Genomic DNA, 16,600 nt, shown 5'->3' with positions numbered 1-16,600 from the left:
AGATACAGAAACAACCAAAATGTTCATCCGTGGATGAGTGGATAAAGAAGATGTGGTACATGTATATAATGGGCTATTATTTGGTCATAAAAAAGAGGGATATGTTGCCATTTGCGACAACATGGAAGGACCTTGAGGACATTATACTGAGTGAAATAAATCAGACAGAGACAAACAAATACCAAATGATCTCACTCTTACGTGGAATCTAAAAAACAAAACAAAGCACCAAGGTTATAGATGCAGAGAACAGGTATGGAGGGTTGGGGATAGGCAACGTTGATGAAGGTGGTCATAAGGTCCAGACTTCCAGTTACAAAACAAATCATAGGGTGTAACGTACAGAGTGGTGACTATTAATTAATGACACTCTCTTGCATATTTGAAAGTTGCTAAGAAATTTGATTTTAAAAGTACTCATCACAGAAAATAATTTGTAACTGCATGTGGTGCTGGGTGTTAACTAGACTGGTCATAGTGATCATTTTGCAATATATACAAGTATTGAATTAGTATGTTGTACACCTGAAACTAATAGAATGTTGTATGTCAATTATATCTCAATTTAAAAAAGATAGAGTCATGGGACAGGTTCTGGGAAGAGGTGTTTTTGAACTGAGACTGAACAGGAAAATGAATAACCATGAGCAGATCAGTGGGGAGAGCATTCCAGGCCAAGTGGGCAGCAAGCCTGGGCCCCAAAGCAGGAGTGATTTTGCCGAATTAGAGAAACAAGAAGGTCGGAGTGAACAGGGAAGAATATGGTACCAGATGAGACCGGAAAGCAGAGCTTCATGATCTTGGGCATTGAAGGCTTGTTCGTTGTTAGGATTTTACTGCGAGTATACGGTCCAAGAAAGGTTGGTATAATAAACAGTTAATATAGTAATGATTTGAAAACTCTTCGATAACACTGAGAAGGATTCATTATATGTTAAAGGGAAAAACCAGATTCAATAAAATGACATATATAGTATAATCCCAAACATGTTAAAGATGATAAATTAATTGACCCACCTACTAAAGGCACATTTACAAAGGAGATAGGAAAATTAGGCTGTTCCTTTGGTCCACTTACATATAAAAACACAACATAATTCTCCTTCCAAAAAGCAAGAACATAAAACAGGTCCAATGATACCGTTGTTCTGCAAACTTTGGACATCTTAATAAAGTCGTAATTAGCAGTTGGCTTATCTGACCTAATTTTTTAAATGCAAATGTAGATGAAAAATTGCAGAAAAGAACATTTCGAGACACAAGTATTTTTCCCTCATAAATAGATAGAGCTATGGAAAATATAATAAATCTGAGTTATTATGCACATTTAAATATACCATATTTATTTTTATTTGTTTTTACAATTGATATGTTTAATTTCAGTTCTCTCTTGGTTTTTGAAAAAAGGGTTTCTTTCAGCTGATTGAATGCACTTGAATTCACCTGAAATCAGATCACGGCTTGAATTGTGTCCATGTCTTGTGCTCAGGTTGACTAATTCTCATGTATGTAGCTTTTCAAAAATAATGCGATTGTTAATGGAAAGTGTTACCTAGAAAGAAGCACTGATGTGTTTTGTTTATATATTTTTTTAGTTGGATCACCGTTACAATGAATTCAAACTTCACTCAATTATGTCTGAACATAAAAAAACAATCACAGCTATCTCTTGGTGTCCACACAACCCTGATCTGTTTGCAAGTGGCAGTACCGATAATTTAGTGATCATTTGGAATGTTGCTGAACAAAAAGTCGTTGCTAAACTCGACAACACAAAAGGTATATCTGTAACTGGGATTTATTTTATTGGATGAAATATTCTTACTTCAATAAGCAAAATATTTTATTTCAGTTAGCTCAGGTTTTAAAGTAGTGTTTTTCAAACTCTCTGAGGGTAATCTATGTAAGAAACACACTTCACATCATGACTCATTATTGTGTGTGTCCATGTGTCCAAACCGAAACAAAATTTCATGAAATAATTAGGCTTAGTACACTGCTCAGTTAAAAACCATAGTCGACATCAAATAATTTCATTAATATTTAAATATAACATAAAAGTTCCAAAAGAAATAAAAAACTAATCATTAGATACAGTTTTCTCAGCGGGGCACTTGGCCTTGTCTCTATTCCAATTGGAATACATACAAGGACAATATTATGCATATGGTCACTGTCCTACTGAGTTGGTTTCTTTCCTATATTTTTAGGTCAAAGTAGAAAGTTCTAGTTCATGCAAATAGATCTTCATGAATTGAATAATATCAGTACGTTTTTTCCTACCTGGCATCTTATCCCATAATAACGATGAAGTTAAGTAGTCATTTTTCTGTGATAAATGTCACAATAATTCAGCCTCTTTTTGAGCACCAAGTGTAGCTCAATTATTGATAATGGTTTTGAAAGCAATTGCTGGATGTATTTTCCATATTCAGCCTTTTCTTTAAAAAATACTGATTTTAACTTTGAGATAAAGAACTGAGATGTGACAATGTCTCTAACTTTACTTTGTTCAGTTTCTTTATAATATTCTTTTCAGTATATGGCCACAATATTGAGAATTCATAGGCAACTATATTTAAATCTTGCCTCCCAGATGATAATAATAATGCCTTTTGGAACCTTTGGATATATTTAACAGAGATCCAGCATAGCTTTTTCCTTGTCTTTTCAAACTTAGGTCATTAGAAATGCTGAAAATGCCAGTAACGTGTACCAATTTTGTTACATAAACTTTCATCTTAAAAAATATTTGCCAGATATTTTTTCAGCTAGGAAAATGTGAGTCTCCTTCCAAGTTCACATACCCTGCTTATTATTTTCAATTGCAACAACCAGTGAACTTCAGTATTAGACAGTAAGTAGTTTGCTTCAATCTCTGAGCAAGATCTTTTTAAAAGTCAGCTATTCAGTGAGCTTCTGTTAACATAAGTAACAGTTTTCCTTAAGATTATCAATACTTCAATGAGAAAAAGCCAAATCACCTTTGGTCCAAAGCTTTGAGGGGTATAAACAGTGATTGATAGCCTCGAACAAGATTTCAGGTTTTTCTGGTCATATCCATTTCTCAGCCAATCACAAATCCTACAAGTTTTTCCAGTATTGTGTATATTGATCAACAGTGCATTTCCCCAATACTATAAATCCAGCTTTGTGTGAGATTAATTTTAAGTAACACACTAAATACTCAAGATTCTCTCCGTATTTTATGTGACATAAACTGAAGATGTTGCACATTGTCACTGTTCTAACAGTGTTGTCACACAAAATCTATACTAGACTAAGCTGCAAAATAGCATTTTATAAATGTTATGCACAAGTGCAGATTGGACAGCATATTGTTACCTAGTTTATCTGCAAATCTGTCATTCAACACCGTGTTACCTCCATTCATGGTGGAAGAGATTTTTGTTCATTACTTCCTTTGCCACCAACTATACAATTAAATAAGACATTTTCATTAACACTTATAGAATGATTAAATAATTTTAGTAGCAGTTTTGATCAATTTTACATATTTCCCCCTTTTCTGAAAATTTTCAAAGGCAATAAATTCCTCATGCTGTTTTCAGATACCTTATTTTTTTATGTTTTATTTGCAAGAAAATATTATGAATGTTTTTGGTCATTTTCATTTCAAATAATCCCCTTTGAAATGGATTAGACTCCATTTTTTCTTTTCAGTATCCAGGTGAAGCAAAGTAGAAGTTTGCATTGTCAACTTCTAGAAAAATAAATATTAGAACTTCCACATCCAGCAGTTGAACTTAAAATGCCTCTCTATTTCTTTACTTCATTATGTTTTTCTTAATAATGAAAAGTCGTTTAAAAGAAAATGAATATTAGTTTGTAAATGTAAAATGTTAAAATTGTCACCAACTTGAAAAATGTCACACTTAATAATATCCTTCCAGGGGAAAAACGAAAAGAACCGTTAACAGTGGATAATAACACTCCCTACCTTCTCAGAATATTGCTGGGAGAATTAGATGAGTTGACACTGCAGAGTTCCTAGAAGTGCTTGCATGGGCCAAGCCACTGCAGAAGTGTTGTCTGCTGTTACCTAACGTTGTTTTGGTTCCTTCTCTTCCTTGCTGCCTTTCCAGAAACACACGTCCTAGCCAGCATCCTGGTGGCTGTCTTCAAGTGTGCTGTGGTGGCTTGACCCACACAGCGTGTCTTTTCCATTACTCAGGACATCCTACTTCTATTCATGTATCCTAAAACCAACCAGCTTTTTATTTTCATTTTTTATTCGTATATTCATTCATTCATTCATTCAATGGATGTTTATGGAATTCCCGTTGTACATCAGGCCCTGAAATACGCATTAGGCTTCCAGTTTCTGCCTTTTGGCACATGGTAGACTTTTGACACAAATTGAATGTACTGTCAATGAACAACATTCAACTCTGTGTCTTTGTTCATAGCATTTCCTCTTCCTGCGAAATACTGATCATCCCATATGTTTAAACTCTACTGCTCCTTCAAGGTGTAATTCAAACCCAGTTTCTTCCCAGGACAGTAGCCCAACAGACTCAAACCCTTCTAACACATAAAGATCATCTGGAGAACCTTGTTAAAAATAGATTCCTGGGCCCTAACTGCACGGGTCCTGATACGCGTACTCAGGTTGATGATTCTGACGCAGCTGATCAATGCTCGTCTCCGTGGGGAGAGCCGTAACTCCCCTCCCGAGTTGTAAATTTGCCATAACGCTTACTTTACATATTATTTATTTGATCACAGTAATAATGGGGAAATTAACAATTAACGTTTGTATTTTGTCCTATATTTTAAAAAGGATTTTATGTGCACTATTATGTTTTCTTGCCTTCACATTTATGTGAAACCGTGGTCAGCTGTTTTTAATGTCCGTTTTATAGGTGAGAAGACAGGTTTAGAGAGGTAAAGTGACTTGTTTAGTCTATCTGAGGCAAAGCTGAGATTTAAATCTAAGCTCCTGATAAGGCATGGATGGTAGCGTTAGTTTTATTGGTATTAAATCCTCACAGTGGCGTTTCACTTTTCATACATTTAATCCGTATCTCCCCAAGTTATATGTAAGATCCTTTAAAGTGGGCATTGTATCCCATACTAACTTGTATACCTACAATGCCTAAATCAGGTCTTACACACAGAACCTCAGTAATCATTTATTGCTTTAATATATAGTTTTCTAAAAGAAAGAACTCTGTAAATTTTTTTGAGTATGTGAAGCATATGATCATATTAGTGGTTTTAGGTACTTTTCCTTTTATGATGGAAATGTCCTCCATATGTTCCCTGTAGTCTTTGGGGTTAGTTTATAAATAAAATTCCTCAGTAAGAAGACATTACTCTTAATAATGAGCATATTCTTGTATTTTAGTTGTTTTAGACACGAAGGATGCAAATCGATCTTATGCCACGTCTCTCTGTCGTGTATCTGTGTTTGATTTCTTGCAGGGACTCCTGCCTCCCTTAGCTGGTGCTGGAACGCAGACGATGCTGTGGCATTTGCCTCCGACAGAGGCCCGCTCTTCATCTGGACCATCTCGGGACCAGACAGTGGGGTGACCGTACACAGAGACGCTCACAGTTTCCTGTCTGATATCTGTATATTCCGATGGCACACCCGGAAAAAGGGCAAAGTTGTCTTTGGCCATATTGATGGAAGTCTATCAATTTTTCAACCAGGTAAGAATTTTATTAGTTAGGTCTCTTACATTTTATTTTTCTCAGCATATATAATTTCTTATATACAACATAAAAGTTAATAGTATTTTATTTTTGAAATAATAGTTGTGCAAATATTATCCAGCACTGTGCCAATTTCAAATAACCATTTGAAGTAAATTTTATTTCTAAGGCATTGTAGTACATGTAACTCGGCTGTGCAGATTTTACTTTGAGTTAACCCCAGTCATTTGTCCCTTATTTTTACTTTTTAAAGTCTTTTCTTTATTTCTGCACATTTGCTAAGAAAACGACCTGAATGAAAAAGGACCTACAGCTGGATTATATGATGACTTACTAAAACTACTCAAAAATATTTTCCCACCTGCTTGTAAAATATCACTCTGATGCCACAACTCCTTAGCGAAGAGTTTGAAGCTGGGATAAAAAGGAACAGTAGCTCTTTATAGCCTTGTTAGTTAATTAATCTGGTTTAATAGAAAGGTCTGAGCAGTTAATGTTTATTTTTTAAATTGAAACAGTAATAAAATGTATAGAAAAGTATTGAAAAATTATCTGAGCAGTTCTCTACTCATGAGTACCACTGACATCTGAAAAGAGTGCATTTAGCCGTCTGGCATCTCCACTGATGGATGTGACTCCTGGTTGACCAGAAAGAGGGACGAAAGTGCTTTTGCAGGACTAGGACAACTTCTTTCACAAGACGCATTACATTCAATTTATCTGAAATCAATAGAAGAAAGAAGAAATTGAAATTGAACAAAAGACATTGTGAACATCCAAATAAATCTTTCCTTTCCTTAGGGAATGACCTTTCTAAAGTTAAGAAATAAAGAATATATAAATTATTGATAACGTAGGACCATTTTATTTTAAATACATTTTAAAAGGTCTCTTATTTACCTTTTAAGAAACATAAGAGTAAACGTGCATATAGTTCTTTACCACCTCCCCTCTGTGCTCTTCCCGCATGTCTTCTTGTCCCTCCTGGTTGTCCTCATTTAACACGGGGACAGTTTCATCTGTTTCAGAGCAGAATGAGGAGGGATCACTGATTGTTTTTCACTTCATTTGGATTTGTTGTCTCAGATACCTCAACCTAGTCTTTTCTGTCCTCTGCACTGGGAGCAGGTTCTGGTTATAGCTGGTCACTAAGGCTCACAGTTAAGCGACATAATTCGCAGACTCGCTCTGTTTGTGATCTGGTGAACATCTTAGGATCTTTATTGTCTCGCAATTCTAGAGGCCAGAAATACAAAGTTAAGGTGTCGGCAAGGCCCCCTGAGGGCACTAGGGAAGGGTCTGCCCTCTCTCTTAGCTTCCGGTGGTTCCTTAGCTTGTGGCAGCATAGCCCCAGTCTTCCCATGGCGTTCCCCCGTACCCGTGTGTCTGTGTCCAAATTTCCCCTTCTTATAAGGACACAGTCCTAGTGGCGTAGGGTCCACTCCAATGGCCTCACCTTAACTCAGTCATCTGTAGATACCCTATTTCCAAATAAAGTCACATCACAGATACTGGGGGCTAAGCCTTCAGCATCTTTTGGGGACAAAATTCAACACATTACAGCCCAATACAGACTTCTTGACTTCACAATTCTATGGGACTTTTAGTAATTAATATGCACCAAACATTAGCGTAATCCTGCTACGCATTTTCCTTTTGCATGTACAAGAGCTAATGGGGCATGAAGGAAACACTACTTTTAAATTTTGACACTACATTCTAAATGTAGTGAGTTAACGAATTATCCTCAAGCCAGAAAGTATAAGATTTTCAGTTAACTTTACAAATACTTTATGTATTCAAGGAAATCTATTTTTTTTCTGCTGTTATATTTTGGATATATTGAAAAACAATATGTAATGATGACATCGCAGAAAGAGCTGTGGTATCTTTCAATTGTGTAATTTTTTAAATAAACACTTCTTTTAAAGTTCACACTACTTAGGAATAATTGGTACTTCTGTTAAGGTTGTAGTCTCTAAACTTACTTGTTTCACTGCCTCTCCTTTGAGAATGAGAGTATACTGTTCAGTTGGAGTCCCCGTGGAGGCAAGAGCCTTTTTTTCCATATTGACAGTGTGTATATAATTTGGAAGAACAAGAGGATTATTTGGTAATCTGTCTCTTCATTTAATCCCACTTGTTTTATCTCCCTCTTTTTCTGGTGCCACTTCGTGCTGGTGGTCAGGAGTGAGTCATGGTCATGACAAGTGGTAGGATGAATGGGGGGGGGGCAGTAAATACCGCTGTGCTCGTTCTGGGAAGCCCGCTGTTCTAAGAGCGTTGAACAACTAACTCGTTTAATCTTTTTGAAAACTCCATGAAGGAGGCATTGGTATGTTCTCCACTGTAAAAATACTGAGCACACAGGGATTAAACACCTTGTCCAAGAACACATGCTTATAAGGGGTGGGATCCGGCTTTGCTCCAAAGTCTGTACGTTTAATTAGAACACGAGGTTCTTCCCTCCGAGAAGCACTGTCCTTATCCCACGCCGCTGTGACTCAGTAAGATTGTTGTTGTCAACATCATGTGTGTTATTTTTCTGTCTTTTTCTTGCAGCTCTCCAGTAACAAAAACATGCAGGGTCCTAGGGATCTCCAGAGCAAGGCGTTCAGCCTGACTTCCGTCATTAGGACAAACTCTGGTTGCCCTCCCTGCCTTCACCTGTCAGTTCCGACTTCAGCGTCAAAATGCCGGATTTGTATTCTCAGAACTCTCAGGGATCAGGGGTAGACCCAGGAGAAAATGCACGTGATCTCAGCTATTAATCTTCTTTTTCGAAATTTTGTTTAAAATCATGTTCTTTATGTTTTAATAGGTAACAAAAGCCATAAACATGTTCTGAGACCTGAATCTCTTGAAGGGACAGAGGAGGAGGACCCGGTGACCGCCCTGGAGTGGGACCCGCTGTCCACTGAGTATCTCCTTGTGGCCAATCTGCATTATGGGATTCGCCTCGTCGATTCGGAATCCCTTTGCTGCATAACAACATTTAATTTTCCCAGTGCGGCAGCTTCAGTGCAATGCTTGGCCTGGGTCCCCAGTGCTCCTGGGATGTTCATAACTGGAGGTAAGTCTACCCTCTTCCCCAGAGTTTTCAGTGTATGTATAGTCTTTAATGGAGTCAAGGAAATTGTACTCTTTTATTGGTTGATTTTGTGTAAAACTTACCAATATCTCAAATATTATCATTTATTATAGTAAATCTCTAGTTTACTTTTATTTATACTTTTTATTTTACTTTTATTTATAATTTTATTTATACAGTGTGTCATTAACACAATGACTGACAAAAATGAAATCAAGGCCCGGTTTTCCAGGTTTCTGGTAGTAAACTGTAATCTGTTGTATATGTACACACCGGTGTGCTTGTCCGTGTTTGTGGGCACACAGAAGGCAAAGTTCGATTTCAGCTGAGGCAGGATGACAGTAAAAGTAGTGGCTAGAATATAATTAATGACAGACCTGGGCATTCTGTATATATCGATTATTAATACTATTGAGGTGAAATTCACATACCATAAAACTCACCGTTTTAACGTGTACAGTTTAGTGGTTTTTATATTCATGGCATTGTATGACCATTTTCACTATTTAATTCCAGAACATTTCATCATCTCCCTAATAAATTCTGTACCCAGTCCCTCTCCATCATCCCCTCTTGACAACCCCTAGTTGTTATGACTTTTATATCTAGGCAATTTAGGTTTCAAATAAAATTTGTTAATATAATGCTTTTTTGCTTGATCTGACTAGATTCTCAAGTGGGTGTTTTGCGCATTTGGAATGTTTCAAGAACAACACCTGTTGATAATTTTAAATTAAAGAAAACGGGATTTCACTGCCTACATGTACTTAATTCTCCTCCAAGGAAAAAATGTAAGTAAAAACATCAGAATTTAACATTTAAAAATATCATATTTGCTGCTACCAAATAAAATGACTGATATAATGATATAAACATAGAAAATACTGTGTGCTACTGAAAAACAAATTTTTAAAAATAGCTTTTGATAATATGTGAGCTGAAGTTACCATCAAAGCCGCACAATGTCTAATATTGCTAAATTAAAAATATTTAGAGCAGAGTTACATTTTTAATTGCTATTAAATGAGGATATTAAGATAATCTCAAATTATCTACATGAGGAAAATGAAACAATGATATTGGTGAAAATAAGAAATATCAAGAGTAGTGGGATTAAATAGAATTGGTCTGAACTAGGAGACTTCATGTTTCAAAGGTGGCTCTCTTTTATAATCTGTATGATTTATAACAAAGTTGAAATAACCTAAATTTTGGAAATAGAGGATCTAGAATATATATTCCATGTTTGAATGTATTTATTCCATGTTTGTCACTTGACTAGTAGTTAGTATTATAGATGTTCTGTATCTTCTTCATTTATTTTTGTATTTTATTCTAATTACTTTTTATTTCTTCTGTAATTAAGAAAAAATAATCAAATACATTTAAGGTATAAAAGAAAAATCTGGAATTTGGGGGGAGGTTTAGAAATGGAATTTTTCTTCCATAGAGGGAAAAGAAATTGACTTCCTGTGAAGTCAGCCATGGTTGCTCTGCATGGTTGGCGGTGTTTTTCACTTCTGTGTGCATTGTAAAAACACACGGGGAAAGGAGTTTAGTGATTGAACAGTTGTTGATTCCTCCTTACTCTCTGCTGTCTATCATATCCTGAATATTTAGCGAGGGCTGTTCAAAATCGTGTTATTTTGGTCAGCAAATTTAGTATCTAATTTTGTGGGCAAGACAAGTAGTAGAAAATCTGTCTTTGAATCTCCAGCCTTTTCACAAGTTTAAGCTTTTCTGTGGAGCCCTGATGCGTATACACCCTGGAAACTGGAGGGTCTGGAAACATTCTGACTGGAGGAGTCCCATGCTGGAGGCCGGCATGTTGTTTATACACCCTGCGTTTTTGGAGTTATTTGTTTCTTTGTTTAGTAGCTGTGAACATCCATCTCATGGGATGACTGAAGTATTACAGATTCTCTTCTTCCTAATTTTTTTCTTACTGCAGTAATAGTCCATGCCCGTTAGAGAAAACTCAGAAAATATAAAGAAGCACATAGCAATCTTGTCATTTTTGAGGCATTCCTACCTATACCGACTGTTAAATAGTTTTTACCCCCAATTTTTTAATGTAACAAGGGAGTGTGGAGTAAGAAAACTTAAGTGAAAATGAAAAACAAATGTAGACATACTCACCAAATTCTAAAATAAGATGAATATAGTTAGATAGGTACAAAAACGTGCCCAAACCACCCATGATATCAAGAAATTAAAATATTAGAAAAACCAATCATGGATCATACTAATTTTAACCAAACTTTCAACAGAATTTCATTGAACCAAACAAATATTTCTTTTGTTGTCAGTAATTCATTCTAGTTTGGACTTCCTGTCATTCTCAGATTCTGAGAAATGAATATTATACAAATGAATGCAATAGGAAGAATTTATTGTATTTGAATCAAAAAGAGAATATACTGGGCAATATGTATCTATATTCCAGTATGTAATTAATATAGTTGGTCTGGTAATTTACAGCAGTATCATTATTTTGAATCATATTTGCAAGAGTATATTCATATTCTAAGGAAAAGCTTTTTGAAAGAAGACAAAATATGAAATAAAGAATATGCAGAAAATAACTAAACAAGGGGATATCTATGTAATTGAAAGTTGGGGAAGTGGAAGTCTATGAACAGTAAAGCCTGAGGAAGAAGAAAGAAAAATTAAGATGCAAACATATGTCAGACAGTTTGATGCTAAATTAAAGAGAATGATAAATAATCTCAGAAATAATTACTTTTCATTGGAATGGAAATTAGTGAAAGAGAGTTACCAGTTTTAAAAGAAACTAGTTCACATCCATGTGTGTTTGTGCTTGTAGAGGAGGAAGTAAGCTGTTCCATCAGTGTTTTGAAAGTAAATTCTGATTCAGAAATAACTGTGCTGTGCTTTAATTGATGGGGCAATAAGAAACCAGGTGGTCACCACATATTGTGATTCCTCACACACTCATTTTCATTCATTTTGCTCCACCTGCACTTCTCATTTTGTATACGGCAGAAGTACTCCTGTTGCAGAACACCTGATCATCCCCTACATTTACTGATAAAAATTCTGGTTAAAAGAAAACAAAGGAGCATCTTTATAAATCAGGTCCTATGGTTTCATTCCAGCATATGGGAAGCTATTGGCATAAATGTTTACTTGTTTATTTTTCCCTCTTTTTTAGTTTCAATCCAGTCCCCTACCAAAAATCATTATACATCCTCAACGAGTGAAGCAGTCCCACCCCCAACCCTGACCCAGAATCAAGCGTTTTCTCTTCCCCCTGGTCATGCAGTATGCTGTTTCTTGGATGGTGGAGTTGGACTTTATAACATGGGAGCCAAGAAATGGGATTTTCTTAGGGACCTGGTATGTCTGTGATTGTCCCTTCTTCTATATACATTTACTTTGTGTGTAAAATGACGCTTACTTTTACTTATGTGTTAATATTGTTCTAAGATTACTTTTATACAGAATCATATATGAGGACTTTATCTTGGTTGGCTGAAACATTTTAGAAAAGTGTTTAGAATGATGGCAAAAATATTAAAATTATTTAAAATATGAACATTGAACTTCTTTAAATATTAATGTCTGTTCTCCACAGTGGCTGCACCAAACTGCATTCCCACCCACAGTGTAGGAGGGTTCCCTTTTCACAAGTTCTTAACATTGGAAATGACCTATAACAACCAGCCCAGTGAACCCGAGACTATGCCAACCTTTCTTTCCTCTTCTAGCCCTTGGTATTTTTCTCTCCTTTCTCTTTCACCAAAAATAAATAAATAAATAAATAAGACTAGCAGCATGTCTGCAGTTTTCTAAGGGAGGTGGATTCTGGTATTAATGGAAATGTGTCGAGATTAAAGGGCTCCCTCTGTGCCTTTACTTGAGTGGTTGGGGAACAGAAGCCCGATGCTGCAGTTCTGTCCCCAGCCCCAGCGTGTCATGATTTCTGCTGCTTGGAGGAGGAGTTTCAGTTCCCACGCCGGACGTTTGGGAGAAGGCAGATTGTAACTCTGGTTACTTACCTTAGATTCTTAATAGATTTTCCTTTAAGTGCATAGTAGTTAAGCTCTACTTTACAAGTGTATGTTTACATATATCTGTATATATACCACTTCAGAGTCTTTGGGGATGTTTGGGATCCAAATCACCATATAACAGGAACAAATATTCTGAGTTCCAAAGAATAAATTTGCTAGAAAATTTTGGAACAAGTTTCATTAAAAATTGAGGACACGCTGGATTCTTCTTGTTTCTGCCAAAATTGTAAAGCTCTTTTGGAGTTCATCATTGGTATAAAAAAAGGAATATTTGCATTAAAGAAACTTTAGTTTCAGTTTTATCTTGGTCTTTTATTATACTACCGTAATGACATCATAATTGTTAATGGTTAATTGCTTTATAAATTTCTAGCATAGTATCCTGTGTATGATAGTCAGAAAAGATATTATATTGAGGTTGAAAATGAGACTTTTGAACATCTTTGTTATTTAAAATGTTGCTGATTTGAGGAACTATGGTTGAATAAAATCTAGGTCTGTGCAAAATATCACAGTAATAACAGCACAGAGAACAACCACAGTGGTAAATCCAGTTGTGTGTGTTTGCTTGCCTACATATTTTGGCACTAATGTTTGGAAAACCGTATTACATGTGTCAACTTGATCACACGTTACTGCCTGCTTACTGATAATGTGAACTCTCCTCAGTAGTTGTGACATTTTCCTCTGCGTTCCCAGGGTCACGTGGAAACCATCTTTGACTGCAAATTCAAACCTGATGATCCCAATCTTTTAGCCACAGCTTCGTTTGATGGCACCATAAAAGTCTGGGATATCAACACACTGACGGCCGTGCACACTTCCCCTGGTAATGAAGGGGTCATTTATTCCCTCTCATGGGCTCCAGGTAAGAAGCATTTGATTAAAACCAGGACTACAGTGAAATTGTATTCTCATTTGAACTGTCTTCTTCCTCTCAGTACCATCTTGCTCCAAATGATTGCGGAAGCAAATTGGCACCAGCGTATTTGTTGGTGCGGTTTTTGTGGGGTTTTACAAGAGACTGCCTGCAAGGGCACTTTGACTTCTGGGCCCTTCATGTGACGTAGTCATACAAAAAAGCCACAGTAGATACGGACCTGTCTAATGTGAGCTGCCTTTGTATACCCGTGCCTTTAAAGGTGTAACACATTTTACATGGTAGAAGTTTTCCCAAAAATTTTCATGTGAACCAAATATAGGAAAATAAAATATTTATTTTTCTAAAAATTATCATATGTATCTTTCCCTGATACATCTGTTTTGCAAAGATGAATGATTATGTATCATCCAGTTTAATTGTGAGTCTATAGTTCTCTATATATTCCACTTTTGTATACTGAAGAGTTTCTGTGCTGTCATAGGTCTTTTCTTTGATCTCAGAACGATGCTACTTTTATACCTTCCCGTACATAAAAGAAGAGAAGAGGTGTCCTATGAAACCTCTGACATTTTCTCCCCAAATATTATTTTCCTACAATAAATAATTTTACGCACCTAAAATGAACTTTTCACTTTCTAAAATATGCAGAATGCTTTACTTATTTGTCTTAATACCAACATATTAATTTAAAACCCACATATAGCCAGGATGCAGGTTATTTTTCAGCTTACCTCCTTACACACGGGGATGTTTAGCCTTGAATTTATGAGCTGGAAGGGTTTTGAATGTCTCCAGAGAATCTGGGAATCTGTTGGACTTTTATGGGTAATTTTTAGTGTATGTATGCACGTTTCTGTGTCAATAGAAAATTACCATAGCAATCAGATTTTCAGAGACATCCATGATACAAAAAAGGGAAAGAACCACAGTTCTATATAGCCTTCATCACCAGCCATGAGGAGAAGACCTAGAAGGAGGTTTGACTTCCAAGTCTTAATGACAGTATCTGTCCCTTTAAGCAGAACATATGTACTGCCACTGTAGATACAGGACTAACTGAAAATAAATTACTTCAGTAATAAAGAAAGAACAAAAAGAACTAATTGGTTCTCTTGTCTGCTCCCTTCTTCACCACCATCTTTATTTTACTTTTGATCGTGATAGCCAACATTTATTAAAGATCTGAGGTCAGAGATGTTCAGAAATTACACTGTTGAAAATAATTACATCTATGGCAAATATTTCATATAGTTTCTAACAAATTGTTTCCTAAGGTGATTTAAATTGTATTGCTGGAGCAACTTCCCGAAATGGTGCTTTTATTTGGGATATTAAAAAGGGCAAAATGGCACAACGATTTAATGAGGTAAGACGTGTCTGTTGCTAGCAGAATAACATAATGTCTTATTTGGCTTCTTGTTTTTTAGAATGCTTTTCTCTCTTAATTTGATAGTTAGTCACTAAGGGGCATTATGTTCTCTTAAACAGAAGAAAATCCAAGAGGACGTGCACGTGCTAAAATGAATTCTGAAACATGTGGCTGAGTCTAAGATATAAAAATTCAACAAAAACTGTTAGAGATTCTAAGGAATTTTGAGTCATCTTCCACGTAATTGTCTAGGCAAATATTCAGTAGTTGGGAAAAGATTAAACCCAGAGCAAGTCCCAAATTACTGTCCCTGTTTTGTTACTGATTAGCTCTTGACATAAAATCCTTTTATGGCCTTGATAGTTCATCTAGAAGCTGCTGAAGTTGGATTATATGATCTCTTAGGTTTCCTTCCGGTTCTCAAACTCCATTAAGCCCTAAAAACGCCCCTCTTCCTATTTGTAGTGTCACGAACTGTACTTTTCCTTCTGCTGGGGGTTAAATTGTCATCTCATATTTACTGAGTTCTATTAATATTTGGAAAACACCTACGATATCATTACAATACGTTAGCTGTGGATGGAGGGAAATATGAACAAGATGTAGGGTTGTCTCTCACTCTTGAAATTTCATTCATTTCAAGTGATGACTGTTGAAGTTTAATAAATATATACTTTGTTTGAAAATTGTTTATGTATTTGAGGTTTTAGAACATGTATACAAAAGACTGCTCTCTCTCTGAAAATCAAGCAGCGTTGATCTTTGGGGGTTATGTGAAGTAATGTGACAAATAGGGCAGCAGGGACACATCACCAACCACCGGTGAGCAGGTCGCTCTCAAAGGAATAAACTTTGACAAAGGACCATATTGTCAACATCCTTCCCTTTCTCTGCACAACAACAGTGATCTTTCAGTTCAGCCGTGCCCCAGCCTGCCCTCTGCCCTCCCCATCACCAGAACAACACTGATCCCATAGTAAATAGGGATGTGAGAGGAAAAGATGAACCTGAAAAAGAAACTTTTGACCCAATTCAAAAATATTACACTTGGATGTCAGATCTGTTGATTTCTTCTTATAGCGTCTTGGCCTCTTGTGAAGTGAATAATCTTCCCATTAGCACCAGAACAGTCCCAGTCTGATTCCAGCGACCCAGCCTCCAGCGTCCGGGGCATCTCTGATGTCCATTCATGTCTTTCCCAGCATCCAACAGTATAGTTAAGACCAGTATCAAAATTGCTTAAACCTAGGATAATAAATATGGGAAAAATTAGCAGTGCCAGCTTCAATTAACTAAGTTACATACACCTCACAAAATAAAATGTGGAATATTAGGGGGCCATGAGTTCGTGAGGATGAACACAGCTGATGGGAGGCTCTGTGCCTTCAGCCGAATGAGTCTAGAGACCTCCTCCATTCTTGTGTCCATCTTTATAAACCTACCCACCTTGACCCCCAAAAGGTAAGAATAGCAAACTAGAGACCACCTTAGTAAAACAGCCTTAAAGCACTGGATAAAAAGTCACTTTTGTCTTCCTT

General features: G+C 36.3%; 1 protein-coding gene across 10 annotated transcripts in view; it reads left to right on the top strand.

Annotated features, from left to right (window-relative positions):
* WDR17 (WD repeat domain 17) overlaps positions 1 to 16,600 on the top strand; it is a 65,828-nt gene that overhangs the window by 9,774 nt on the left and 39,454 nt on the right. For 9 of the 10 annotated variants that reach the window (XM_064477592.1, XM_031440350.2, XM_064477591.1 and 6 more), the window contains exons 3-9: positions 1,596 to 1,779; positions 5,449 to 5,679; positions 8,504 to 8,755; positions 9,442 to 9,564; positions 11,949 to 12,133; positions 13,510 to 13,678; positions 14,968 to 15,059. In XM_064477592.1, the coding sequence (XP_064333662.1) occupies positions 1,596 to 1,779; positions 5,449 to 5,679; positions 8,504 to 8,755; positions 9,442 to 9,564; positions 11,949 to 12,133; positions 13,510 to 13,678; positions 14,968 to 15,059 (1,236 nt within the window). The remainder of the gene's footprint in view (positions 1 to 1,595; positions 1,780 to 5,448; positions 5,680 to 8,503; positions 8,756 to 9,441; positions 9,565 to 11,948; positions 12,134 to 13,509; positions 13,679 to 14,967; positions 15,060 to 16,600) is intronic. The other variant, XM_064477593.1, reaches the window with a different exon arrangement.

Source organism: Camelus dromedarius, chromosome 22 (assembly GCF_036321535.1).
Source record: "Camelus dromedarius isolate mCamDro1 chromosome 22, mCamDro1.pat, whole genome shotgun sequence".
In the NCBI taxonomy this organism is placed as follows: domain Eukaryota; kingdom Metazoa; phylum Chordata; class Mammalia; order Artiodactyla; family Camelidae; genus Camelus; species Camelus dromedarius.
The sequence above is the reverse complement of the archived record's forward strand: the minus strand, read 5'-3'. Positions and strand labels throughout refer to the sequence as shown.